Source organism: Oreochromis aureus, linkage group 12 (genome assembly GCF_013358895.1).
Source record: "Oreochromis aureus strain Israel breed Guangdong linkage group 12, ZZ_aureus, whole genome shotgun sequence".
Lineage (NCBI taxonomy): Eukaryota > Metazoa > Chordata > Actinopteri > Cichliformes > Cichlidae > Oreochromis > Oreochromis aureus.
In genome coordinates this window covers 20,757,323-20,785,271 of record NC_052953.1, presented here as the reverse complement: position 1 = coordinate 20,785,271, position 27,949 = coordinate 20,757,323, and the positions used below count along the sequence as shown (strand labels likewise).

Sequence of the window (27,949 nt, the reverse complement as noted above, 5' to 3'; positions counted from 1 at the left end):
AACTCCTATAAGTACTGGTAACAACCAAGGTATGCAGAAAATCATCTTAGCACAGTGAATGTAACCAGGCTTGACAGACTTGAGATAAGACTACACTGGGTGCCATTCTAGTCAGTAAGGACTGGAAACAGGGGCTATAATGCACACAGTCTCACAAAAATTGGACAATATATAGAAGACTGGAAAAACACAGACTTGTCTGGTGAGACTCATCAGAATTTGGCATAAACACAAAAAGAAAAGATGAATCCATCTTCCTTATATCAACAGATCAGGGTGCGTAGGTTGTGTAATGGTTTGGGGGAAAACTTTATTCCCCTTAGTAGCAGCTGGGCATCTTTTTAAATCTTTATAAGTTAAAAAAAAATCTTAAACTGGTTTCTTGAACATGAAAATGAATTTACTGTATGCAAATAACCTCCACAGTCATCAGATCTCAATCCAATAGAGCACCTTTGGGATGTGATACAGCAGGAGATAGGCCTCATGTAATAATAATAATAATAAGAAGAAGAAGAAGAAGAAGAAGAAGAAGAATACATGGGATATTTTTGTAAGACACTTGGATAATTATTAGCTTAATTCGTTCATTCCTTTTGACTAAGTAACTCAACTTGGTGCATAATTTAACACAAAGGTTTCTGTAACTAACTACATGTTACTATGAAACTCAATTCTAAATCTTTCACATGCTGTGACATGTGTGGAAGTCAAAGATGTTTCCTAACAACCAAGCTAAGTGTCTGTCATAAAAATATTTTTCTAATTACTAATCTGTTGTTTTCAAAACATGTCATTTCCAAAGCTCCCAAACGTTTACACTTTTAAAAAGGCTCCAAAACTCCTGAACATTGTTCGGTTGTTATGGCTGGCTGCTCTAAATCTTGACTCATCTCTCAAAGATGACCTAAACAGTATAAACACTACTTTAATATACATACTGTTGTCTAAAATAGGTTATCTTACTGCTTCTTCCTAGTTTCTTTTTATTCAAAAAAGTTACACTAATCACACTAACAGGGGTGGCTTTTGTTTTAGATGAGTTGCCTCTGACAAAAGCAAAAAAACCTTTTAATGCGATCTGAGCAGATGGCGACATTTGTTTTTGGGGATACACCCTAATGTGTGTTATAGTATGAAGACATACAGATGCTCTATCAGAGAAACAACGCACAGGTGTAAGATATTCAGAGTAAACCAAAGCTGAGTCTGGAGGACTCTAAAAACAATCAGCTGTCCTGGATCCACAGCTGGAGAAAACTCACTCTGAACTAACCAGGAACTAACCAAACTTTAATCAGTGACCACTGGATACACCATATGTCTAGTCTGCTTCTTGAATCAGATCACCTGTATAACAAAAATATGAACAAGAAAAAGTAGAACTACATTCAACATACAGCAGAGAAAATACTTGGATTGAGACAGATCAGGATGGTGACCTTAAACGTCTGTGAAATGAGGTGTAAGATGTGAAGATACTGTGAAATGAGAGGGAGGTGTAGCTATGAATGACAGAGAAACATGAAACTATCTTGAAAAGGATACAGACAAAAAACATGTCACACTTCATATAAAAAGAAGAAATCCTGGACACAGCTGAATGTAAAAGAAACAAACAAACAAAACCCCTTTAAGTAAATGTCCTTTCTTTACCTATAAATCCACATAATTATCATTGAATAATTCATTTAAAGTTAGCCCTGAGTTCACTGAACTTTAGAGTTAAAGGCAGCGAACTTGTATTAAGATCCTTGTGACTTATCTTGCACTGTGAAACCTAAATATTGGTGACTACTCTAATAACCTCACAGTGTACCTTAATACACTTACTGACTTCAGTGAGTAACCAACAGAACATTAACACCTTGTTCTAATGATCAGAGCTTGACTAATAATTCTGATGTGAATCTAGTGGGAAGTGTAACAGCTTTTTAGATTTTAAGCACTGTTACCTCACAGTGAGTGAAGCTGGGGCATTTCTGTGTGGAGTTTGCATGTTCTCCTCATGTTTGCGTGGGTTCTCTCATAGGTTTGAATGTGAGTGTGAATGGATGCCTATCTCTCTGTCTTAGCCCTGTGTTAGATTGGCGGCCCGTCCAGGGTTTGCTCAGGATAAGGATAATTAGGAAGAGAATGGCTAGATTGATGGGTTGAACAATAAATATGCAATACCAGGGGTTCACTTCCTGCTTTCTGTCTATGACTACCAAATAACAACAATGTACTGTACATCATTCAGCACACAGGGGTCTGCACTGCCCTCCTATGGCCTTTAGAGTCAACAGCAGCTCTTATACTGAGTGGATTGATCCCCTTTTGAACTGATTTGGCTGATTTCACCTGTTTCCAGTGAAAAGTGGAGTGTACATGTGGTGGACATTTGCTGCAAAAGAACTACAGATGTGTTCACAGAAGTCAATCAAACACACCCATGCAGAGCTGAACTCACATCCAAACTCCAAACTCTTGATTTTTGTTGACATTGACAAATAAAACTGCTACTCTATCTGGTGTTTTTCTTTCAGTCTAATGACTAATGATGTTGACAACATCAATAGAATGTAAATATTAACTTTTGTTTTTAAAAGTAACACAGCCACGGAAACTACTCAACACACCAAACAGGAAATACTTGTTGGAAACATAAATACTTCATTTAAAAACAAAACAACATTCACACTCTACAAGAGGAGTGTGTGTTGGCAAAGAAACACTGATGCAATAAGGCATGGTTTATTTGGTCTTCTTGCCTTTGCCCTTTCCTTTGCCCCTTTTAGCCTTTTTGCTTTTGGCCTTATTCTTTAAGGCCTTGCGAACGCTGTAGCCTCTCCACCAGGCCTGGACCACAATGGCAGCTTTGGTCTTCAACTCCAGCTCTCTGATCTCCTCCTGTCTCTTCTCCTCAGCCAGCCGCCTCCTCTCCTGGATCTGATTGTACTCCATCTCCAGGGTAGAAAAGGGTTTCTCAAACTTCTTCCGCTCATTGTCCTCCATTTCATAAGCATTTTCATTCACCTCCAGTTTGGCCTGAGACAGGTGATGGTGGCAGTGGGGGTGTGTTGTGCCAAAAATGGAGAAGAGGGAGATGGCAGTGGATATGGTTGTGGAGTGAAGAAAAAACAGAAAATTTGGTGAAAATATAAGAAATGCTTTTACTGACACTGAGCATCCTTAAGTTACTAAAGACATAAAAAGGTAACAATGACCTAAAAGAAAACCTAGGACAACCTTTATTTCCAGATGTTATACAAGAGTAAATACAGCAGTTCTGGATTTTAAAACATAGACACGTGGATGTTATTTTTTTATTTCTATGCTGGGATAGAGCAGATCATCTGCTAATAAGAAGGTTGGTACTTCAATCCCTGGCTGTTTCAGCCTGCCAAAGTATTCTTGGGCAAGATAATGAACCTAAGTTATTTTGAGTGCTCGAGTAGAAAAGTTCTATATAAGAACCAGCTGATTTACTAATTACAATGAGCTCATGGAATAAATATAAGTTTTATGTGTAAAATGAAAATTAAAGTGAAAAGTGAAAATGTGAAAGTGAAAATTAAATGTGTAAACACTTTTCCCATTGGATGCTTACTAGGGGTAACCACTGTTTTTCTTTTCTGAACTGAGTGGTTTCTGGTCCGCTTCCTGAACAAACTGACTGGGATTGTTCTCTACATAGGAACTAATGGTCATCAAACTACATCTTTATTGATATAACCTTAGGTGACAAAACTTGTCATAAAGTGCACAGGACTGTCATGTGTGAATATTGAGCTGGTGCTGTACTGTAAATACAGTAAATGTCACAACTTTGTATTGGAGGATTAGCTAGGATACGGTGGCATACAGTTTACCCAGTTTATTATGAGGTGTCACATACTGTGCAACCGTGATAACCTTAACATAATATTTTAGGGACATATTCTGAATATAGTAATGAAAGTACTCTCAAGCGAATAATAATTTTGATCACAGGACTCGACTGATCAAACTCCAGCTGCTGCTACAGATAGCCTTTAAAAGACAAGTTTGTAAATAGACCCCATGTTAATATTTTACAGAGTATTTTTGGTACTTTGCAGTGGAAGTTTGTACCTGGATTTCTCCTATTTCGTTGTCAAACTTTTGGACTAAGGAGTCAATTTTCCCTTGCATCTTTTCATTTTTCTGCCAAAAAACAACAACAGTGAACATGATTTTTAATGAAAACCAAATACACTACCACAAATAAAACATGAAACCTTATTGTTACACTAAACGTACCTCTTGGAGTAATCTCTCGGCCTGTCTGTTTTCAAGCATCAAATTTTTGAGCTGAATTTTCAGTTGATCAATTTCCTGCTGTAAACGGTCCTGCTTCAGCTTTGACACCTGAATGTGTGCCTGGACCTGTTTGTCTTCAACAGGTGACATGTTATCATCTGACACATCGCCTTCTTGAGTGCTGCATGCCTGCAGCAAACTTTCCAAGTGTTTGATTGTGTTCTCTTTCTGGGAAATCTGTAATATCAAAAGCAATGGATAGGAGGTGAGAAGATGGAAGAAAGGAAGATTCTGCTTCTCTAACTGCCAATGAAAAAGCCTTGATACCTTACCTCAGCATCTACTTGCTGTATAGCTTTAGCTACTTCTTCTTCCTCCAGTGAAATATTTTTCTCCAGATCTTTTGCAGAGGATGAAAACTCTTTCTGGTTTGTGATGAGCTGTAGCTCCTCATCTGGGCTGATCAGAAACTTTTCTACCATGTGGCTATGAAGCACCTTTAATCCTTCTATTAATTTGTATTCATTTTCCTCTATTTTTATATCTAGTTCTACCCTCAAGCCAATAATGCCATCTGAATGGGCTCGGCAATAACGAAGAATATCCCTGACAGAGTTCTTGAGATCATTCCCAAGCTGAGCTCTTTTCTTCTCTCCTCCCTTCCTGGCATCTCTTATTTGTTCTCCAACGGACTCCTGCTTGAGACTTTCTAGTTTCTCCAGTCTTTCCACTAAAATCCAATGCTTTTCAAGTGCCTTGCTCAAGTCCTTGTCAACAATCTCAGACTTACTGTTAAGGTGGAGGAGAGCGGGCAGAGCTGCTGCAGTCTCAATTTTACTGATGCAGTTTTCAAGTATGCTTAAAATATTTTGAGCCTCACTAGAGAGGTGCTTGCTCTGTACCAAGCAACCATCTTCTGACTGGCTGTTTGGCAGCAATGCCACCCAATCTGCAGACATGTCGACACTCAGTGGCTTCGACTGGGAAAAAATAAAAAGTCTGGTTTTGTCTACAGTGGCTTAGCTTTTGATAAAGGCAGTGTGTTCTATGAAAAAAGTTTAGCACGAGTTCGTATATTTCACTTTACTCTATATGTCACACTTACTTGTTTTAAATCATAAAACTAATTTTAATATTAGACAAAGACAACCAGAGTAAACAAAAAATGCAATTGTTAAATGATGAGTTAATTTATTAAGGGACAAAAAGTATTTAATCATATGATTAACCACATTTTTGGAAAGCTCAGTTTAATTTCACTAACTAGTCGGATTACTGTCAGACCTGCTGAATCAAGAAATCGCTTAAACAGAACCTGTCTGACAATGTATTTTACACATAAGAGAAGTTACTTTTCTATCTCAGTTTTTGTCTAAAGTCACGGGCTCTTTGTGAAGTACTGTATTGGTTTTATTTTATACCTGGTAGATTAATTTTCTTATTAGCAAGCCAGTTATGTATCTAAAAAATGAAAAGCTTGTTCTCGGTTTTTGTTTGCTTGAGGCACATAAGCAGCTTTTACTTTAGTTGTGTAATATACAAAGTTAGCTAAGCTACATACCTGTAGACGTCCCTCAGTAAGTGTATGGGTTTTATTTGTTTTCTTGTTGCTAGGATACCAAATAGCCTTTACCGCTTCAGCATTGGATCATATTACAGATTGCTTATGTTGACAAAATATATACACATATATGAATACTTTACCATATTTCAAACAAATTCATACACGTATTACCTTTAAATTAATATACTATAATGTGTTAAAATTGCCGTCTTTTACTTTGGAAATATCCATGGTCACTTACTTAGCCTGCCGTTAACTGCTGCCAGTGTCGTAAAAGTTTGTTTATCCAGTTCTGCCCATAAGTTGTAGGTATCGCTAGAGTTTTTGCGGCGTCGTTCTTGTACATAATGTTGCTTTCAAAAAGATAAAGCTAGACGTCAATTAGCTGTGAGTGGTTATCTATCTATGTGTAATCAAATTAGTTGTGTAGCTGTGCGGAGATGGTAGTGCCGCGATGGACCCAGACGGCCAGCTTGTTAGCCTGCGTGACAGCGAGCCAGTTAAATCGGAGATAGATATTTGTGACAAGGAAAACACCAAATCTGTAAGCTCCCCAACCCCATGTCTGTTTAGCATACTGTAAGAGGCGCTAGAGCCTGATTTTGACTATTCTACTATCGATATTTGAACTTGCACAGGATAGAAACTGTTCGGTTGGTCAGCTAAAATCTAACCCTGTCGTCCGTCCTCAACAAGATGTGCAGTTGTACTGCTGTTTCCGGAGAAAACCTTACACTTATTTAGCTGTTAGGTAGCTTATATTAAGTCTGACAAAAAGGTGGAATTCAAAGTAGGTTGCAGTCTGTTTATCTGCTAGCTAGCATGGAGACTGACGACGATGTGCCTCTCATCTTAACCTGGGACGAAGCAAATAGTGGTCTGCTCAGCGAGGAGCCTGAAAGAGGAGACGAAAGTAAGTCTGTACAGTGATATCATCACATACCTCTGTAGTCAAGCAATGCAAACAACGTACATATACACCAAGGAAAGGAACATGATCGTGGGAAGTGGTTTGGTGTCTCTACTGCAATGCTGTCGCAGTAGACATAAAGGTAATACACAGATCCCAAAACGGATGCACTCCTGTGTAACACCTGTGTAATAATCCCCACCTTTAAGAAGGCTGTGGTGTTGGGGGTTCGTTCACCCCCAACATTTTAAATACACTATTAGGTTCAGTCTGCTTCTTCTTCTTTTGGCTGCTCAATTCAGAGGTCACCACAGCAGATTATCTCCCTCCATCTCACCCTATTCCTACATCCTCCTTTGTCCTGCCAACCCTCTCTTTTTGGCTACACCCTTGAATCTTCTCTGTGCTCTTCCTCCTTTTCACCTGCCTGGCAGCTCTATGTTCAGCATCCTTTATTAAATACATCCACTATCTCTCCACTGTACCTTGCCCCTTGAAGTTTGTCTCCTAAGCCCACTGCCTGATCTGTCCCTCTGATATACTCATCTCTAATCCTGTCCATTCTGGTGACTCCTAACCAAAACTGTGCCACCTCCAGCTCTGCCTTCATTTTTTTTTTGTCAGAGCCACCATTTCCAAACTGTACATTGCAGCAGGTCTCACTATCATTTTGTAAACCTTCAATTTCACTCTTGCTGCTGTCCTTTGTCACAAACCACCCCTGGCACTTGTCTCCAACCACTCCACCCTGTCTGCACTCTCTTCTTCATCTCTCTTGCGCCGCTGTTTGTCGCTTTGGATGGTTGACACCAGGTATTTAAACAAAAACAGTTCAATCAATATTTTTCTAAAGGTACTCCAGATAAAGTGTCAGCTGAGTATTGAACTCTGATGGTTGTTTTTACTGTACACTACAGTATTCAGAGAGGAGCGTTTGCATAAACTGTTTATTTTATTATAGCTGTATATAGATGGAGTTAATGTTGTTTTTTAACTTACCATAATGCACTGGTGCAGTCAGAAGCGGTCAGCTGCATATATGTTGCACATCCAGGCTCTGCTGTTTGAATGGAGAAAACAGATTGTCCACCAGGCTCTGGGATCACGTGTGGGTGGAGCATGTATGAGTATCTGTGCATCTGCTTGACATAGTAATCCTGCTGCCTTTGTTTTCCTCACATATAAGCTACAAAATGACCCATCTGAAAAACTGCTGGCTCAGCTTAGAACTGTGTGCCCCTCAGCCCCTCCCCGGTGCATATGGGTAGCGTGTGTGTGTGTGTGTGTGTGTGTGAGTGTGTGAGTATCATTTTCTCTAGCTCTGGCATGAACAGGAAGAGGAGAGTGTTTTTTCTGTCATATATGGGAGTGGTGTACAAGTGGGACAAATCGTGCTGTTGTTGCCTGCTTGCTGCCAAAGCCTTCTGGAAATAGAGGGAGTATGAACCTGGACTCTGTGAAATAAAGCTGCCTCTTATCACTTGAGTGACAAATCACATGCTTGGATAGAAGTGAGGAATTTAGTTTTTATTGCCCATGTTCCGGACCCTTTATTTTTCTGGGACAAGTAGACATGACTGCTGGATCTGTTTATGTGAGCCTGACGTCACTGTGTTATTGACTGGGAGCTTCAAACGTATTATTGTTCTCAAACAAATGAGTGGTCGGAGTGGCACACAGCAGACGATGGGTGTACGTCTGTCAGAGTAACGGGTAGGCTGCCACTGGATTGGAACTTGAGCTTCTCGTTTCAGCTCAGTCTGCTGCTGTCATGGTGGATAGAAAACATCTGTGACCTGCAGCACGTTGGATTCTAAGGAGTCGTGCCCGAAGAGAAAATATGTGATGTACAGTGTGTGGGAAGAGTACCCCAACAGACTTGCGCCAGAGTAAAGTATGCAGCTGCAGAAAGCCGCATGGAGGGACAGCTTTGTTTGAGGAAGAACCTGGGACCAGGCTTGAGTTTGAATACTGACTTTGTCTGGATTTTATCTTGGTCACTTGACTCAATTTATACGATATTACGTTTATTTGTTTTAAGTCCTAATATAGGAGTTTCGTGTCTTCCGAAGTTAGTCACTCGCTGTCGTCTGGTATTTCAAAATCAGTTCCTGCTGTGGTTTTTCTGTCTCGTGCCTGCATCCTGTTTGGGGTACGAGGCTTAATAGCAAATGTGATATGATTGAAAGCACACTTTATTACTGACTGGCAGCACTGGGATCAAGGTTCACATTGTGCCACAGAGGCAGGAGGAGGTAATTTTTCCATCTGGCAAAAAAATGTAATATCACTCTTCTGTGTGACTTTTATTCCAAAACAAGCAACTGATTCTCAAAGAACTACAAGTGCGGAACCTCAAGAGCATCTGTGATTATTTTAAAAGGGGTCCGGTCTCCAGAGTCCTTTTGATCTCCGGGATATTTCCGGATCTATAAGGATTTCATCCGGATCCACTTATGACTTGGTTTCTGTTGTTTGCATCAGGTCTGTGTGGAATGTCTGGCCATCTGTATCTCCAGATGTGTATTGATGCTGGAACGAGACCAGCATACTGTGACTGTGACACATATGTGCACTTGGTCCTTGGAAGTGAGGGATGTTAATACCGTCACACAGCTGATGAATCCAGACTGACAAATGGAGAGTTCGCACACACAGGCAGCTGGTTTCCGTGAAGATCAGTCGCATATCGAGAGCCCTGTAGTGACTTCATCCTTTTCCTTACAGTTAGAACTAGAATGCATTGGTAGGCGGATACCCCTTTGTGTGACTCACATAAATAAGGGGTGTATGAGAACACTCACAATTAAGTCTTGTCTTCCAGATGGAGGAGGCAGTTATGACATAGTTAACAACGCTGTGATCTCAACGCCTGGCCCACAAAACTACAGATCCCAAAATGTGTCTTTGCGACAAAGCTGGGAGATGAACTACCAAGAGGCAGCCATCTACCTGCAGGTATTTACAACCAGAGCATTGCTGCATTTAGTAGTGTATGCACACATTCACATGATCACATTATAGTTTTATTATACCTTCTACACTGTATTACTTCTAGATGGTTAAACCTTGTCCTCTCCCTGTGAGCTATATTTACACCCTGAGAAGCTGCAGGTTGTTATAAATCTATAAACATGCAAAACTGTGCAAAATAAAACACAAAGGCAATGTTGGGATTTTCATCTTGTTGCTGATACAAAAACATAACCTCATAAGGTTTTGTAACTGTATTTTAAAAAGCCACAATTGGTGTAAAAAAATTGTGCCCGACTGATTTTATTGGTTGATTATTGGCCAATTGCAGATTTGTTGATTTATACACAGCGTTTATGCAAAAATCCAACTTTTATAATGGTATCGACACATTCAACAGAACGTAGATTACTGATTTGTAAAACCTTTGAACTGACATGATACAGATGAGTAAAATGCCAAGTTGGCCAGGACTGGTCTGTTTGTTTTTTTCTTTTTAGGGAAAGAAGCAATCTTCATTATAAATAAATTACTGTTTTAAAGTCTTTCTCTTTCTCACAACATGTTTGAATATGCAGCCAATGCAAAATTAATGACGAAGAACAAACTTATAAACACTCATAAATCAGACAACAAAGCTGCTGTCAACCAATATTTATCTGTGTGTCTCTTATCAATGTCTGAATGTTTTAATCCCTAAAATTGGCTCCTAGATTTGGTTGGGCTGTTTTAAATCATTTGAAGAGCTGCAAATTAAAAATAACAGTAAGCATACCTGTGCATTTGCTAAGTATGCATACTTGTATTCGCTTTTTTATGCCTTTGAGAAGTTCTTTTTACGTTGTTGGTCTGAATGTTGAGTTATGCTCAGTTGAAATTAAGTCCAGAAAAATATTTTCTGTTATGTGTCGTTTGGAAGGAAAAAGTTTGAATTTAAAAAACACTCTGTTCGGGGAATTAAAGCTGTTTAAAAAATTTGAAACGTTCACATCCATACATCACTTTTGCCAACTTGTATGCACAAATGTGTAACTTGTACATTTTCTGTGTAGGAAGGAGAGAACAATGATAAGTTCTTCACTCACCCTCGAAACCCAAAGGCGCTTGCAGCGTACCTGTTTGCGCACAACCACCTGTTCTACATGATGGAGCTGCTTACAGGCCTGCTGCTGCTGATGCTCTCACTGTGTGAGGCCCCCGCTGTACCCTCACTGCGCCTGGATGTCTATGTGAGTGAATCTCTACTCGCTAACATACTCATAGAAACTAAAAACACAACTGTAACTTACAGTCCCAGGCCACTTTATAATTTACATCTTGGTAACACTGGGTTGGACCCCTTTTCCTCTTCAGAACTGGACAAATTCTGCACATTCATCAAGGTGCAGGAAATATTGCTCATAGACATGATAGCATCACACAGTTGCTGCAGATTTGTTGGCTGCACATCCGTGGTGAGAATCTCCAGTTCATCCCAAAGGGGCTCTGATTGAAATCTGGTGACTGTGGAGGCCATTTGAGGACAGTGAACTCTCTGTCTCAGTTTGAGATTAGTTTTGTGACATGGTGTGTTGTCCTGCTAGAAGCAGCCATCAGAAGATGGGCACAATGTGGTCATAAAGCCATCCACATGATTAGCAACATTACTCAGGTAGACTGTGGTGTTTTAAGGATGCTCAGTTGGTACTAAGGGGCCCAAAATGTGCCAAGAAAATATCTCCACATCATTACAGCACTAGCATCATTAATCATAAATCAAGACAGGAGGGATCCATGCTTTCATGTTGTTTACACGAATTCTACCAGCAGGTTGCCTTGACACGCCTAAACACCATGTGATGTGTCATGTGATTGGCTCATTAAAGACTTGTGTTGATGTGCAGTTTAATAGGTGTACCTAACAAAATGGCTAATGAGTGGCTAGTTTCCTTTATAACTTGTGTATTTGATGTCATTCAGGTCCATGCCACACTGGAGCTGCTGGCTTTGGTTATGGTGGCATTTGAGCTATGCATGAAACTCCGCTGGTTAGGCTTCCACACCTTCATACGGCACAAGAGGACCATGGTTAAGGTAACTGTTACATGTTAATTAATTTAATAATTGCAGGACATTATTGTGAGTGTGTGTGTGGCAGTCGGGTTGCTGTCATATTGTGTGGATCTCAGTTACGATCAGATGTCACGTTTTCTAAAAAATCTTATGAATGCCATAACTCAAGAAGAAAGTCAGATAGGTTTTTCAAATTCATACCATAGTTGTATCTACTAACAATCTCAGATGACTTTAAATGAGGGAATGTACAAATAAATGGCAAAACAGAGGGACAAATATGTTCGCTTCTGGGGAAAAGACACACACACACAAAAAAAAAACGAGCACAAAAAAAAGTGGGGACCCAAGAGGGAAAACAATTTGCAGCACTTAATTTTTTTTGTATCAGTTGGCATCCCGGATAAAACATCGGGACACGACCACACTGTAATTAAAACGTAACCCACCACACACACACACAAGCATAAATGTGAGCAATGACGTCGACCACTTATGTAGGTGATACAAAGATTCCCAGCAGACGTCTAAATTAGGGATTAGACTGAAGAAAGGCGATTAAACTTTGCTGTCTGCAGATCTGATGTTATAGTTGGGGATTCAGCTTTCATTACCGTACACTGTACTCATGTTGTCTTCTCTCTTTGCACAGACGTGTGTGTTACTGGTACAGTTTGTGGAGGCCATAGTGGTTCTGATCCGACAAACCTCTCACATGCGAGTGACCAGAGCGCTCAGACCAATATTTCTGGTAGACTGTAGATATTGTGGTGCTGTGCGCAGGTAAGTAATGACCTACACACTCACACACACACAGATTCAGTGTGGCCCAAGTCATTGCCACAAAGTAGAAATTACATTTTTGATTGAGCACAAATTTGACTTGCATACTGGAAAATACTAGCGGGAACAGAGAGACTAGTCATCCCCGCCCAGGCTCCAAGCAAAAGTCTTGTCATGTGAAAGAAAACAGTGACTCAACTCTGTAGGTTTGCAAAGCCAGACAAAATTAAACAAACTCAGTGAGATTTCAGCTCCATCTATCTTGCTAACAAATGTTTCTAAGAAGTTCTTTTGTTTTCTATTGTGGCCACCCACAAGGCAGTTGTCACTGACGAGGTTTCTTTCATCCAATCAGAAACTTGCGTCAGATCTTCCAGTCACTCCCGCCTTTTATTGACATCCTCCTGCTGCTGCTTTTCTTCATGGTTATATTTGCTATTCTTGGTAAGAATGTATATAAAGAAACACTTTGATTATTTTCTGTCCTGTATTTGTTAAATCAAACAGAGGAAACGCCTTATGAAGAAAGCTGTTTTAGTTAATGTTTGTATTTGATTAGCTCTTTGTGTCCTCCAGGCTTCTGTCTCTTCTCCACGAACACCTCTGATCCGGTATGTTGAGTCCTCCATCTCACTTACAAGAGTTTGTTTGAGTTATGTCATTTCAGGGATTTGGGTGGTTCTTCTTTGTGCCAGTTTTGTCTGGTCATATTTCCTGTCTTGAACCCTATCCTCTCACCACAGTACTTCAACACTCTGGAGAACAGCCTTGTCAGCCTGTTTGTGCTGCTGACCACAGCAAAGTAAGCACGGCAATACACGTACTACTGCCGCTTGGTTATCTTTACACATGTGGCATGTAAGCAGTACTCACCACGTTTAGAGCTTCTCATAAATCCTTTTGCCACTTTTGCTTAATTTGCTTCCACATTTTTTTTAATTTTTTGCATCTTATGACTCAGTCTGCATCTGATGACATCTCTCTTTCACTTTTGTAGTTTCCCTGATGTGATGATGCCAGCATACTCCAAGAACAGCTGGTCCTGTGTTTTCTTCATTGTATACCTCTCTATCGAGCTCTACTTTATCATGAACCTGGTAGAAGAAGCTTGTTTTTTTCACAATTTCTGAGATGTCTTTGAGTCCTATTGAAAATGCACATGGCTTGAAGTTTTCCCAGTTACTCATCGTCGCTGTCTGTGACCCCCTCTCCAGCTCCTGGCGGTCGTGTTTGATACATTTAATGATGTTGAGAAAATGAAGTTTAAATCTCTCTTGCTTCACAAACGCTCTGCTATCGACCATGCCTTTCAGCTGTTAGTTAGCCGTCAGGTATGCCTGTGTTTTGTTTTGTTTTGTTTTATTTGTAACATGTCTTTCCTTTTTCTGTAACACTGTCAGGTGTTTTCTTACATTTCTCTGTGTTACACAGAGACCGATGGGTGTGTCGCTGAAGCAGTTCGATGGTCTGATGCGTTTTTACAGACCACGCATGTCTGCAAGAGACCGCTTCCTCACCTACAAAGCTCTTAACACATCAGGGGCTCCCATGCTCAGGTAACTGTCTCCCTTCCACTTCTCAGAATGAAAATCCTTTTACATTGATTTGCTTTGTCACTAATTTAATGGTGGTGTGTTCTGTTGCAGCCTGCAGGACTTTTATAAGTTCTATGAGGTCACTGGCCTTAAATGGAAGGTAATTAGCCTGACATTTCTGCTGTGTAGCCGCTCTATTTTTGTGCTCCTCTGGTTGATTCAAATATACATTTACTGTCAATCTGTGTGTTGTTTAGGCACGCCGCAGTGGAGAACACTGGTTTGATGATCTTCCACACACAGCCTTCCTCATTTTCAAAGGAAAGTTCTCTTTTTCTCTTTTCTTCTGTTGTCAGGCAAAATAAGATTGGCTCTTGATCCCTTATTGTGGATACTTTCCTTTCTGCTTTATTAGGTATCCATTTGCTTGTGAAGTCAAAGGCCTTTCAGTATGCTATGTGTAAGTGTAATCATTGACCTTGTCCCAGCTGCTATCAGAGATACTGATCAAGTGTCTTATCAAAGTTTTTTTGTGACTGTAGATGTGGTGGTGGCCATCAACGGTGTTTGGATCCTTGTGGAGACGTACCAGCTGAATAGTAAGATCTTTAACCGTAATCTGCAGTACTGTGCAAAAGTCACGAGCCCCTCATATCTTGATATTTTGCCTTTAAGGAGCCAAACTTTCTTGTCATTTTAAATTGGTTTTGAGCAATAGTTCTCCAGGCTTTCTGGAGGTCTTTAAAAGTTTTTCTTTCGACATTGGCTGCTTTTTTACTTAGGCCAGTCCTCCTCCCTGACCGTTTTCAGTGGAATGTTTTTGTTGTTTGCTAAACCACTTAACTCTGACCTATGACTCATTCAATGATAAAAAAAAGGCCCCCAACTCAAGGGATGAACCAGTGTTGTGTCTACACATAAAAGACAACTAAGCAAAAAAATAATAATTGTTTTTATTGTATCTTTAGGCATATTATTACTAGCAACGTGATGTAGAAAGGGATAACTTGTTTCCATTTCTATAGTTGAATCTATGAAAAACAGCACAAATGAACAACATCTGAAAGCCATGTCCTTAAGAAATGGAAAGAAATTCAGCAAAGACCACCTGATGCAGGACCCCGAGAGATGCATCTGGCCGTTCAGTTGATCCATCTACTGTTCACTGAAGCCTCATTAGAAAAGGTCTCAGTGGAAGGGTGGCTGTCAAGAAGCCATTTTTGAGGAAGGGAAACAGGAAGAAAATGCTGAGGTTTGCCAAATTACACAAGAATTGGACTGAATCAGTGGAAAATGTGTCTGATAGATTGAAGAACACAAATTTGACATTTTTGGTCAAATCATTGTCAGTATGTAGAGAGGAAGTCAGAAAAGAAGTACAACAGTGAGCGTCTACAGCCATTTGTAAAACATGGTGGAGACTCTCTCATTGTTTAGGGCTCCATTTGCCAGCCAGTGGTGTTGGGGCTGTTTTAAAAATTGACAGGATTGTGAATGCAGAAAAGTACTGCCAGATTTGGATTCACCATGCAGTACAATCTGCAAAACGTCTTAACTGACAACAGCTTAATTTGTCAGCATGAGAATGAACTCAAACACATTGCCAATGTGTTTAATCTACCTAGGTAGATTAGCTTCCCCAGAACCTGGACCTCAACATTATTGAAGCAGTGTGGGATCATCTAGATGGAGAACAGAACTAAAAGGGAGCCAACATCCAGAGAAGAGCTTTGAATGTCCTTGAAGTAGTCTTCAGTTTTCCTGAAGACCTATGTCTATGAGAGTTCAGGCTGTGCTGAAGAATAAAGGTGGTCATACCAAATATTGAATTCCAAGCTCTTTATAATTGCACAAACTCGGTTTTTGCCTTATACACGTATGTTTGCATATGTTCCAGTGAATAACTGCGCTCAATTTCCTGGCAATATATTAAAAAATGCCCCAAGACTTTTGCACAGTACTAAGGCATGTGTTCCAATACTCCAGGTGTTTTACCTTCCTCTCCTCTTGCAGGTGGATTTTCCTGGTCCAAATTGGTTCCCTGGAGTTACATTGTTTTTCTGACCAGTAAGTAGGCTGCATGGCACCCTCCCCACCTAAACCCCGCCCCCCACATAGAAAGTCCAGATAGTATTAAAAATGTCAAAAGGTTTCAAGGATTGATTACAGTCGTTTACACTAACTCTGTGTCTGTCCTCCCACTTTCAGTTTATGGTGTAGAGGTGTTATTGAAAATATCAGGTTTGGGGCCAGTTGCCTATTTCAGCTCTGGGTGGAATCTGTGAGTAACACTGATTTTATTTTTAATGAATTGAAAACACAAATCTGTGCTGCTCAAACTGTGCACTCTGTTAAACACAAACAATGTCTAAATCAACAGACTCCATTTGAGTGTGGAAATTTTAGCAATCTTTAATAATTAAATATGACATGTTGTTTTTCAGTAGGTGTACTTCTGTTTAAAAGAAAATCACAGAAATGCCTCTGAGCTGATATGAAACCCTGTTTCTCTGCTTTTGCTGGTTATCCTCACTGTGCTCTCCCGTCCAGGTTTGACTTCTCTGTGACGGTGTTTGCCTTCTTGGGCCTGATCGCCCTCGCCTTTGATAAGGAGCCGTTCTACTTTATCGTAATTCTCAGACCGCTTCAGCTGCTAAGGTATGATTTCCAATCTCCTTTAACGTGACAGCATATATGCACATAATGGCAATAGTCATTTATTTTACATTCAAACTGTGTGTGTTGCCTTTTGCAGGTTATTTAAGATAAAGCAGAGGTATCGTAATGTTTTAGACACCATGTTTGAGCTCTTCCCCAGGATGGCCAGTCTGGGGTTGACGTTAATCATCTTCTACTATTCCTTTGCTATTGTGGGAATGGAGTTCTTTGCAGATGTGGTTTACCCCAACTGCTGCAAGTGAGTAGTGGTGTCATGAGACACAAATGGAAAAAGTGGGTCTCTCCATTGGCGATTCATTACTTCATTAATTTCTTCTTCTTTTTTTCTCTTCCTCTCAGTACGAGCACAGTGGCCGATTCCTACAGACTGATCAACAACACACAAGGCAACAAAACAGTGCTGGAAGAGGGCTACTATTATCTCAATAACTTCAACAACATCCTCAGTAGCTTTGGTAATAATCCCTTTTTCTTTTTGTCAAAATTCTGTATTTGTATATTATCGACATCTGTTGTGTGTTTATGTGCTTTATTATTCTAGCTGCACCAGTTTTCTAGAATTTTAAAAACATTTACTCATTTTTTGTTTATCTCCAGTGACTCTGTTTGAACTGACCGTGGTCAACAACTGGTACATCACTATGGTGAGATAGAGTTTATATGTGGATCAAAATCTGTCGCCACTTGGCAGCCTGAGCACGGATCGTCGGGTGTCTGACTGCTTTTTGCTCTTCCACAGGAAGGAGTGACGTCTATGACGAGCCACTGGAGCCGTCTGTACTTCATGACTTTCTATATAGTTACAATGGTGAGTAGGAATGCGAACAGAGGAACAAAACAAAACTCAGAGGTTTTGCATATCTTAGACAAATTGAAGCCTTTTTTTCTTTTTCAATGTCTCTATCCTGCCCCGAGGAGCCTGTGTAGTCTTACTCTAATGTTGTCCTCTGCATAATCTGCTGAAGAATCAGTGTGTGGGAATGTAACCATATCGCATGTATACAATGTTTTTTCTGTGCACTGTGCAGGTGGTGATGACCATCATCGTGGCGTTCATTTTAGATGCATTTGTGTTCCGCATGAACTACAGTCGCAAGAACCGGGAACCACTAGAGAATCCAGAGGGTGGGTTTGAGTGTGTGTGAGCTTGTATGCAGGTTTAAGAGTTGTCAGCCAGGATCTAAATTAAATGTGTTTGTACATGCTGTAGATGAGAATGGGATCGTGTTTGAAGTAGAGGTGAGTCGTGATGACGTTCTCGCCGCTCTCGAGCTGTACAAACAGATGTGCCCAGGATCGTCTTCCCTCAGCTCTCTGCAGGGAGTCTTACAGACTATGGACAAAAGTGGGGTAAGAACACACGCAAACAGTAAGAAGTCATCTTCTTCTGCTCTTTAAGTCCCTCTAATTTTCACTCCCGATTTGTTTTGTGCAGCACTCGTCTTTAGTGTACCTAGGTCGCAGGTCTAGGACGAAGAGCGACCTCAGCATGAAAATGTACGAGGAGGAGATACAGGTAAGAAACTAAAGATGTAATCCTGAATACCATGTCAGGACTTGGACTATCATGACGTGTTGGTCTTTTCTGTGTGGTTTCTTAAGGAGTGGTATGCAGAATATTCGAGGGAAGCCCTGCCTGAACCAGACCAAAGCCTGGAGCGGGACCCAGACAGCCCCATGCCTGACTTGTCTCCCTTCCCAGAGCCTCAGCTCAACTCACAGACTGGACCTCACAGCATCAATTAATACAAAGTTTGCTAGGGAAACATGCACATCGTCATTCCAACGCAGGCAAAAGCTGCAGCAACCAGGAAGCCTGGACTCCCACATTATGTGTGCATATACTGCTGTTGGCCTCTTGTGCCCTATTGTAAATCATGACGCATCTAAACCTGATGCCTTAGTTTAACGGCTCCTCTGATCAGTATTAACTCACCCACTAAGTTTTCCAAAGACCAAAATATATAAACACTTAACACTCCTTTTAGCTCAACTGAACAAATTATGACATTTTCCCTCAACTAATGTCTCAGCAGACTTAGAATATTTTACTTTTATATAACTTCTTATTCTGTAATGTATTTGAGTTTATTTGAATAAACCGTTAGAACTTGTCAAACTGTGACGTTCATTGATGTTGCTGGATTATAACACTGCTGGCTGTAAAAATTACCCATTTACTCAAAATCTACTGCGAGAAGTTAGAGGAAAAAAAAAAATTAAAGCACATACACTCCAAAAAATTAAACCAAAATCATTTAATTACCCCAAAGCAGCATGCACAAGTCATTAACATTTAGACTAATAATTAATGGAGACAATTCAGTGTTTCAAATTACAAAAGGCACAGTGTGAGTCGTTTCAGTCCTCCCTGAGCAGACTTTGCTCGCTTGATTTCATTATCCAACCACAGGAACTCTGTGGGTAGTAGGCAAGTGGAACAAAGGTTACAGCTGATTCTTGTAAAAAAAATAGTGCATAAATAATTGTAGTTGTCATTTTTCAGACCAGCCGCAGCATCAGGTCTACGTAACACGAATCTTGCCAAACTCTGTCAGAAGTGCAATGATAAGGAAGATGACATAGAAGATGAGGAGAAAGATGCCATAGGCCCGACCCAAGTGGAAGCGGCACAGTGGAACGATGACAAAGGACAGGACCAAAGACAAACCCAGAGATCCTGCAAGAATCCATGTCAGCAAACCTTCTGGTTCAACCTGAGAAGGAACAAGAACAAAGGCTTATTATCTTCATAGTGTCTGAAACAGTCTTGTGTAGCTTGGGTTAGATTACGCTGCATCTTAGAGGAGGAGATTACCTGCACGTCAGCATGCGTTTGGAGCATTTGCACCAGACATCCTAAACCCACTCCAAACAGCATGTCTGAAGGAAGTAAGAGTCAAGGATACTAAAAGCCTCTTTTATACATGCATGATAGGTTTTGTTTTACACAGAGTCACAAAAACAAGGATACTGAAAATGATGCCTCCAAAGCAGGCAGATATAGCCATCCGTGGGTAACCCTGCCGAGCGATGGTGATGTCAGAAAAGCAGTCTGAAAATAAGAGACACAAACATTTTTTTTAACAACTAAAAGTTACATACCATATGTTTTTGAAGGAAAATACTGAATCAGGTTTTTAAGCATTACCTCCAATGCTGTTTCCCCAGGCCAACAGAGTCAATCCCAGCACAGTGTTGCTCAGACGCAGCACAACCCCGAGCATGTGCAGAAGACTGACCACTTCAGAGGCCGCCGCACTGATCAACACTGCACTCACCACAAACCCCAAAAGAGCAAAGAACTGGAGGGGGGGGGGAAAAGGACAAGAAATTTACAAACAAGTATCATCATAGCATAAATGTAAAAACTTAAAAAAGACCTGTGATGTGGCTTTAATCTTGAATCAATATGAGAAATACAAATATTTTAAGCCACCTTAGAAGCTTGATGGTAGTGTTGCTAAAACAAAAACAGCAATTACCGGATATCCATCAGCCTCAGCTGTACTTAATTTGTGTTTTGTGTTAATTAGCAAATGTCAACTAAACCAGTGTACTCAACATGCTAAACCATTATACCTGCACTCAAACTCATAGCATCACTGTGCATCAGAAGAGCTAGACACATAAGGGACACAGCACTCAGAGAATAATGAATAAACAGCAATAGGAGAGTTCAATAATGCCAAACGTGGCAGGTGACTTGCCTCTGCCCCAGTAAAGCACATCAGTACTCAACAAGGAAACATAAGCTGTAGATAAATATGCAAAAGCAACTGGCTCATGAGGTCCATGAGTTTGTATTGTGTGGTAGCAGCTATATCTACTAGGTGTAATAACGATGCATGTGAGTGTACTGTATTGTGTTGTTCTTGGGGTTTTTTTTGCGGTGCATGAAGCAACAACAGATACAGAAAACACAGAAGAGTAAGTGAAGCCTGAATGTGGAGTAATTTTGCACATGTGCAGTAAAAGAATAGAGATAAATGCTTTTTACATTTATTTGGCCAGTGATTTCAAAGTTTTGCTTTTAGCCATTTTTAAAAGACTTGACAGTTAAAGTTAAATTAATACAAGCACCTTTTTCTATACCAAAGCACTTTTTACCCAAGTCACACACTTGCACTCTGATGATTGCATCAGGGGAAAGTAAGGATACTTCTACATCAGTCTTCTGATTAGCAGACCACCCGCTCTACTTCCTGAGCCACAAATGGCCTTGACGTTAACAGCACCCAGTATTCCCCAGCAGACTCCTCTTGTAAGTACTAATCAGTGCCAACTACTGCACCACTGTCCCACCTGGCTACAGTATTACAAAAAGGAGTCATCATCATCATCCTCCTCTTCCTTATTCTCCACACACACACACTTACTGAGTGATATCTGGGAGGACAGTCATTGCTGGTTGAGCAGAAGACAATAGCAGAAACAAAAAGTCCCAGCAGGAGAAACAGCAGCCAGAGGGGAAACTGCCCTTGGATCATATAATTTCCATCTGAGAGATTAAAAAGAAAATTATTTAATCATATGCTTATTTTGATTAAGACTAGGACTTCAAGCTGCTTCTGTTGTAAAATGTTAAGCACTTACACACTCCAGACTGGAAGACGAGCACACACACCAGAGGAGCAGTGATCAGGTGGAGGCAGTTTAGGGGGCGTCTCCAGTTTCTGTCTTCTTTGTCAGGGTCGACCACAGGGATACAGAGCAGCAGCAGCACTTCCAGAGGTGTCTGATGGGTGCAGACCAAGAACCACAGAATAATTTACTTTAATTTACATTGAAAGACAAGTTTTGACTGGATTTCACTTAAGTCTGTGAACCAGTACCTTGAGTACTTTAAGGACTTTCCACTTCCATGATTTCCTCCTCCACTTACGGTTGTCGACTGGATTCAAAGAGCTCAGCAGGATCTGACTTGTAGACTCAGAGTAAGGCAGAAGTGGTCGATACTCTGACTCTGCAACGCAAAGGTGTATATTATGATCTGATCACTCAGGAATGTGCTGCAGTAAATTTACTTTTTTGGGTGGTTTTTTTTTTTTTTTTTCCCCCCCTTTTGTTTGTTTTTTTAAATGGAGGCTGCTGCATTCCTACCATACTCCTGATGGAGATTATTCCTGCCCATCAGACAGGGAACGTCATCATCTGATGAGTCAGACGAATGAAAGTCTGCTTAAAAAACAAACAAACAAACAAACAAACAAACAAAAAAAAAAAACACAACATCACTGGGAACTGTGTGGTTTTTATTTGTCTGTGTGTAAGACCGAGTGTTTATATATCTAACCTGGAACATGTGTAACATTCTGGACACTCGTGTTGTCAGAATACTTTTGCCGGTTGTAAATGAACGCACTGATGATAACAATCACGACGTACAGGACGTAGAGGCCAAGGTACCCTAGAAAAAAACGAAAGACCTTATAGTAAAGACATGTGGGGATGATGAAACGCGCGCACACACACACGTTTTCCAATTACAGAAGTCTTGACTAGTTTTAATTAACCTCTTCTTTTTGGCCCTGTAGGTTTCACACCTAAGCTGTAAAAACCAGACCATCGACATAGCATCTGATCTGGCTCACGATCAATCACATTTCACAGGATATTGCAATTTGTGAAGAGCAGAAAGAAGGTGTTAAGTTTACTTCTCATTAGTTTTTACCACTAATGACAACTAAAGGTTCACACACAGTCGTATTCAGGACAAATTAATCAAATTTACCACCATGCCATGTTTGAGTTCAGGAGTATGACGACTGCATGGTTAAAACTAACCACGGCCATTTAAAAAAGCATGAATACAAGTAAATGCAGCAGCTTGTCAAAGCATTCGCCACGTTACTGATCACTCCCTCCCATGATGGTTACAAGTGATATTTAAAGCCATCACATAATCTGGTATTTCATGAAGTTCTTGCATTGTCATTTTATGTATCGAGAATCTTATTTTAAGGACTTTGCTAAATGGCTTGAATGTTCTCTGGTACATCAAAAAAACTAAGTAATGTGCATGCAGTTTATGCTGTGAAAATGGAAGCATTACAGTAAAATGAGAAACTGGACCGCACCCTTGACCACAGACTTATTAGATGATCACTATGTGCACGTGTCCTCTTAACCAATGCTATAAGGGAAGGAATGATTCTTGTGGAGTGTAAATAGATGGAAGGACAGTCGGAGGCTTTGCCATGGCATGAGCTGAAAAGTTATCACAGAAAGATTTACTCAAAGAAGAAAACACAAGTTAATACTTCAGTTTACTGCCTATAAATCACCAAACGTATAACTAATTGACTGTTTTAATATTTTCTCCCCCTGCAGGGATGAATGAAATGCTATGTGAAGACTATTCAATACTTGCAGCTGTGAAGAAAACATCGTCACTTCATGTCCAAAGTGACTTCAAATGTCATATTTTGTGTGAGGCGATTCTTTGAAAGTATGGCTGGGGACTCTTTAAGCTGTACTCTGAGACAACTTTGAAACTTGTGTCTTGGAGTGAGCACTGCAGTAAAAGAGAATTTAGCCTCCACTGCAGCAGCAAGTTCATTCCTGGACCTTTGCCCAAACCTAACATAACTTCCTTGTAACCTGGCACCATATAATACCACTAGCTTCTTACAGTCAAAGCAATGTGTCAGATGACTAATGATCATGTGTTTAATTACCCTAAGATGTGTGTGTGGTTCTCGTAAGAAACAAAAATCTCTTTTTGGTCTTTCAAACAGCCCACTGACTGACACGCAAACAAAAGTCAGAAGCAGAATAACAAAAGTGAAAATGAATGAGCTGTCGAGTCTAGTCAGGATTCACTGAAGGCAAATTAGAACAAATGTAAATAGATTTAAAATTACAATATTTGTTCAAAATTCAATGAAAAGCTTTCTAAAACAGGACCAACAAAGAAAAATCGAGAGGTCAAACAGGATGCATAAATAATGCTAGACCATGTGTGCGTGTGTCGATGTATACCCAGTGTTTCTCCCAGCGTCATAGTTCCTCTGTACAATATGAGGAAGGTCCAAAACACTGCAACCATGTAGAAGATGACATCACGCAGAAATGGACGAGAAGCTACAGCAAAAGGCTTGACCAGCGCCACGCTGCCAGCAACTACTGTAGTAACAAATATCCCAGCTCCTGGAAAGGCAAACAGGCTGTCACATCTCAAGGCATTTTTACATTTATTTACATATCGATGTGAGCGTGTGCGAATCTGTGCCTACCAAATAAGGCTCCGACAGCCAACCCCGCTGTGTGCGGGTGGGAAAATGCTGCAATGGCACTGAAGATGTCAGGAGCTCCATTACCAAGAGCCAGAAATGTCACACCCTGATCACAGGCAACAGTCAAGGAAAATATTCTTCACAGAAACTATAATATAAACAGTAGTGTGCAAAAGTTTTGAGCCTCCCCTCATTTCTTTATTTTTTGGCTTCCAAGGAGCCAGACTTTCTCGTAATCTGGTTTTGAGCAATAGTTCTCCAGGCTTCTTGAAGACATTTCAAAGTATTTCTTTGAACATTTGCTGCTTTTATACTCATTTTCAATTTTCAGTGGAATGGCTGTTTTTTGTGATATTGATAGAAAAAAAAAAAAAATTGGTTTTCCACTGTGTGGAAAACTATTCATGGCCTCAAAATTATTATTAGAGCAGTGTGGGATCAGCCTGACAGAGAACTAAATAAAAGGCAGCCAACCCCCAACGAAGAGCTTTGTATGTGTTTGAAGAAGCCAGGGGAACTATTTCTGAAGATTACTTCAAGAAACTACACACAAAAAAAGGTGGTCATACCAAATATAGACTTTCAAATGTATTAGAATTGCAAAACCTCATTTTTTTCCCCCTCATCTTCTATCCTGTATTTCCACACATTTCAATAAATAGCTTCCCACTTTCCTAATAAAATACAAAGAAACAAAAACGTAGATCAATAATTTTACACAGTACTGTATATTCTAATATTTAACAGTTTAAGAGGTCAAACAAAAACTTCAAACTGCAGCCCGTGGGTAGTGTTCAGGGGATTGAGAGAAAGGATACAGCCACATTGTGGGTGAGGCGCAGACTGGAGGAGATGGCAGACAGGTTGGGACAGAAGCTGGAGAGAGGGGGGGAAAAAATAAATACAATCCAATAATCTTGTTGAGAAAACAAAATAATTTAAATACCTCAATTTACAAAAAAGCAATGTCTCAATAGATACTTTATATTGAACACACAACAGCTTCTATGCAGTAGTGTGTAAAGTGAAGTGGGTAGGTTTAAAAAAAACAGAAGCGACTGTGCTTCCTTTGAGGAAATCTCACAATCTTGCAACAAAAGTGAAACAGTAGTGAAAACTCTCCACTCATGTGACTTGTATTTGCATGACCATTTCGCTGAAACCATGGATGTGTGTGTGTGTGTGTGTGTGTGTGTGTGTGTGTGTGTGTGTGTGTGTGTGTGTGTGTGTGTGTGTGTGTGTGTGTGTGTGTGTGTGTGTTGAATAACACCAGCGACACTCACAACTTAGAGGCAGTAAGTCCCAGAATAATAAACAAAAAGAAGAGCCATATAATCTGTGGAGAAGCAGAAAAAAAAGACACCAGTTCTTGGTTTGTGAGGTAAAAACTATTGAGTGTGAATGCCTTTACATTGACAAACATGACACTGACTATATTGGTCATATTGTTCCTGACCACAGATTTCTCTTTTTAAGTTTCATTTGCAGATTCTCACTTACAATGTTTTTATCCAAACACTTTAGTTAATCCTATTTAAGACTTTGGGTATCTTGCAAACAGGGGAACTGGAAAATATCCACCATTATGAAAACATGTTTAGCGAAAACAAAAAGGGGATAGTTTTCCTAGTTCTGTTGAAGCAAAGTTTACTTCCTCATGTGAGTTTTATGTTGATTCACAAACAGTAACCAAGCCCAAAAACAGAAGCACCTAACACCTCTCACCCACATTAAAAAAAACCAAAACCCCGGTTTAGCTCACAAGGTAAACAGGTGACCGATATGCTATAAGGATAATGCCACCTGGTCTTTCTTCCAGCTTTTTCCCAATTGTTACAGAAATAATATAGAAATAACTCAGTGTCTTACACAGAGAAAGATGGTGAGTGGTGTGAGGTTGGGAGGCAGCAGACAGAAGGCCAATTCAAGGTAATTGATGAAGCCATCTTCCATTGAACAGTCTGGTGTTTTCTTCACGAATGCACAGCGGTCTGCAACGCTGTAGTTCATCACCAAGTCGCACTGCGCACACACACACACACACACACACACACACACACACTTATCTAAATGGCTCAACATTTTCATGCAAACATTTGCGGCTTAAACAGTGGAACAACAACATGTGCATCTCTTTCGTAATGACTGATGAAGGTGAGTGTAACATAAAGCTCTTTCATTTTGGATCACTGCTTACAATGGGCCTGCATACCAAGAGACCACAGTAACAAATTTATCTTATCTCTCTCACACACACACACACACACACACACACACACACACACACACACACACACACACCCCTCTAACAGAGGTGTAACTTTGATGCAATCCAATTCTACTCATCACCTTTACAGAGATAAATTGTGATAAACTGATATTGTTCAGATGATTATTTGTACATTTCGTTAAAATTCAGTCCATTACAACGCCAATCACTACAACCTTAAGCAATAACAGACACCTTTACTGGAAAGCAAACGTAAAAAACAAGACTTGCCATACAAGTTTCCTTAAGGCAACATATATGGCATACCTTTTCAGCGTAACTGCTTGTGACGAGCGAAACTGCTAAACTGTAACAAATAAAATGGCGAAGGGGGTCAAAAATTGGTTGAATTAATACAGTTTTTAAAAAGCAAACAGAGGATGAGGCTCACTCAATTCAGATCCCGACTTAACCATTTCAGCTTGTAACAGCTGATGGTGCTGGGTATTTCGTGTTTCCACAAAAACAGTGGAACGATGGGAGTGCTGAGTATGGGATGCTTTACCTGAGCTAACCTGTCTTGATGAGGAGTGGTAAACTGCAGTGTGTATTGTTTGGCATGAAGACTCGATTTACTTGATTTAAATCAGTCACCTACATTCCCTAATCAGAATGAGATGTCAGATCAAATTTTGTGTATGTTTTTCCATCCACTGCAAAACAAGCAAGAACACACCCACCCACCCACACATGCAGAGGTCCTTCTGTATGCCACACACATTCAGTGCTCTTTTCAGCTTTGCACTGAGGGTCTATAGTTTACTGACGGATGTGAACCAAGCCGATCAAACTTGACTCACGCCCTTAGCTTTCGCTAATCATGTGACAGATGAAGAAAAAAAAAAAACCAAAAAAAAAAAACTTGCTGACCTGAACCAGAAAACAAGCAGCTGACGAACACCTGATAATAAAATACAGCGCTCACAGATAACACGTTCATTTCCAAGCAAAAACAAAGAAAAACATTTCACTGACCTCATCGTTCTTGTTGTTTTCAGCCATCACCGCTGAGGACCAACGTCCAGCCATTCCAACAGGGACACCAGAATGGTTCCGTAAAAGCTCTGAGCCCGAGGTGACCTGCCAGGCACACGACAGCACCACGAAAAGTGGCAAGAAAATACCGCAAAACATGATTCACTTTATCCCGGAGCCGGTTCCATTCTGCTGGGAAGCTAACAGGACATCCGTGGGCTGGTTTACTCCTTTCATTCCCGGCCGGGCAGCCTAAAGATTATGTCAAAAACATGTCCTGGTTGCCGTATTTGTTACTGGTCTTAAATAACTTGTTTTCAAGCGTCCACACAGTCTGAGCTCACATTCAATACCGTTGTACATTTTGTACACCTTACTCTGAAACTCCTCCCACTGCTTTCCCAATCAGACATGTGCCACGTTCACGGACTCCTCGTAAACTCAGTAGAAGCAAAGGAACGAGTGCTGGAATGCAGACAGCAAAAGGTAAACGCCAAATACGAGGTTGTTGAAATACGTTAATATATGCGTTTAAAAGCTTAGTTTATTAGAGATATATACTCCAGAGATCCAGCCTATTCACTTATGCCCTCTTTAATGGACATTTGTTTATGGTCTATATCTTTTGACTCATTTGAGCCACCATACTAAGTCCCGACGTACTAAACAGAGGACATCCTGAGCTATCCACTGATATCGCGTGTATTT

General features: G+C 40.3%; 3 protein-coding genes across 5 annotated transcripts; 1 reads left to right on the top strand and 2 right to left on the bottom strand.

Moving 5' to 3' along the window:
- Nucleotides 1-364: 364 nt before the first annotated feature.
- iqcd (IQ motif containing D) lies at nucleotides 365-5,908 on the bottom strand. The gene is made up of 5 exons (XM_031755375.2): nucleotides 5,825-5,908; nucleotides 4,596-5,243; nucleotides 4,264-4,500; nucleotides 4,096-4,167; nucleotides 365-3,030 (listed from the first exon to the last, which is right to left on the bottom strand). The coding sequence occupies exons 2-5, from the start codon at nucleotides 5,220-5,222 to the stop codon at nucleotides 2,737-2,739; spliced, it is 1,230 nt and encodes a 409-aa protein (XP_031611235.2). The 5' UTR covers nucleotides 5,223-5,243; nucleotides 5,825-5,908; the 3' UTR covers nucleotides 365-2,736.
- Nucleotides 5,909-6,607: 699 nt separating this feature from the next.
- On the top strand, nucleotides 6,608-18,872 carry tpcn1 (two pore segment channel 1). Of its 2 annotated transcripts, none has more exons than XM_031755396.2 (26): nucleotides 6,608-6,740; nucleotides 9,562-9,695; nucleotides 10,763-10,939; nucleotides 11,670-11,783; nucleotides 12,415-12,545; nucleotides 12,901-12,989; nucleotides 13,122-13,156; nucleotides 13,289-13,347; nucleotides 13,543-13,642; nucleotides 13,760-13,876; nucleotides 13,977-14,101; nucleotides 14,192-14,240; nucleotides 14,338-14,401; nucleotides 14,496-14,540; nucleotides 14,623-14,679; nucleotides 16,094-16,147; nucleotides 16,289-16,361; nucleotides 16,631-16,738; nucleotides 16,836-16,997; nucleotides 17,099-17,214; nucleotides 17,357-17,403; nucleotides 17,499-17,567; nucleotides 17,788-17,884; nucleotides 17,970-18,109; nucleotides 18,195-18,275; nucleotides 18,362-18,872. In XM_031755396.2, exons 1-26 carry the CDS (start codon nucleotides 6,650-6,652, stop codon nucleotides 18,503-18,505), a joined length of 2,478 nt encoding a protein of 825 aa, XP_031611256.1. In that variant the 5' UTR covers nucleotides 6,608-6,649; the 3' UTR covers nucleotides 18,506-18,872. The 2 variants fall into 2 exon arrangements, with proteins under 2 accessions (XP_031611256.1, XP_031611255.1); XM_031755395.2 differs by lacking the exon at nucleotides 6,608-6,740 and adding an exon at nucleotides 8,175-9,483.
- Nucleotides 18,873-19,002: 130 nt separating this feature from the next.
- slc8b1 (solute carrier family 8 member B1) lies at nucleotides 19,003-27,630 on the bottom strand. Of its 2 annotated transcripts, none has more exons than XM_031755398.2 (15): nucleotides 27,242-27,630; nucleotides 25,867-26,019; nucleotides 25,281-25,333; nucleotides 24,816-24,873; nucleotides 23,998-24,103; nucleotides 23,744-23,911; nucleotides 22,056-22,169; nucleotides 21,863-21,940; nucleotides 21,595-21,725; nucleotides 21,356-21,497; nucleotides 21,139-21,260; nucleotides 19,911-20,064; nucleotides 19,734-19,814; nucleotides 19,578-19,642; nucleotides 19,003-19,476 (listed from the first exon to the last, which is right to left on the bottom strand). In XM_031755398.2, the coding sequence occupies exons 1-15, from the start codon at nucleotides 27,398-27,400 to the stop codon at nucleotides 19,285-19,287; spliced, it is 1,776 nt and encodes a 591-aa protein (XP_031611258.1). In that variant the 5' UTR covers nucleotides 27,401-27,630; the 3' UTR covers nucleotides 19,003-19,284. The 2 variants fall into 2 exon arrangements, with proteins under 2 accessions (XP_031611258.1, XP_031611259.1); XM_031755399.2 differs by having other exon boundaries at nucleotides 21,863-21,937.
- Between the last annotated feature and the right edge of the window lie 319 nt (nucleotides 27,631-27,949).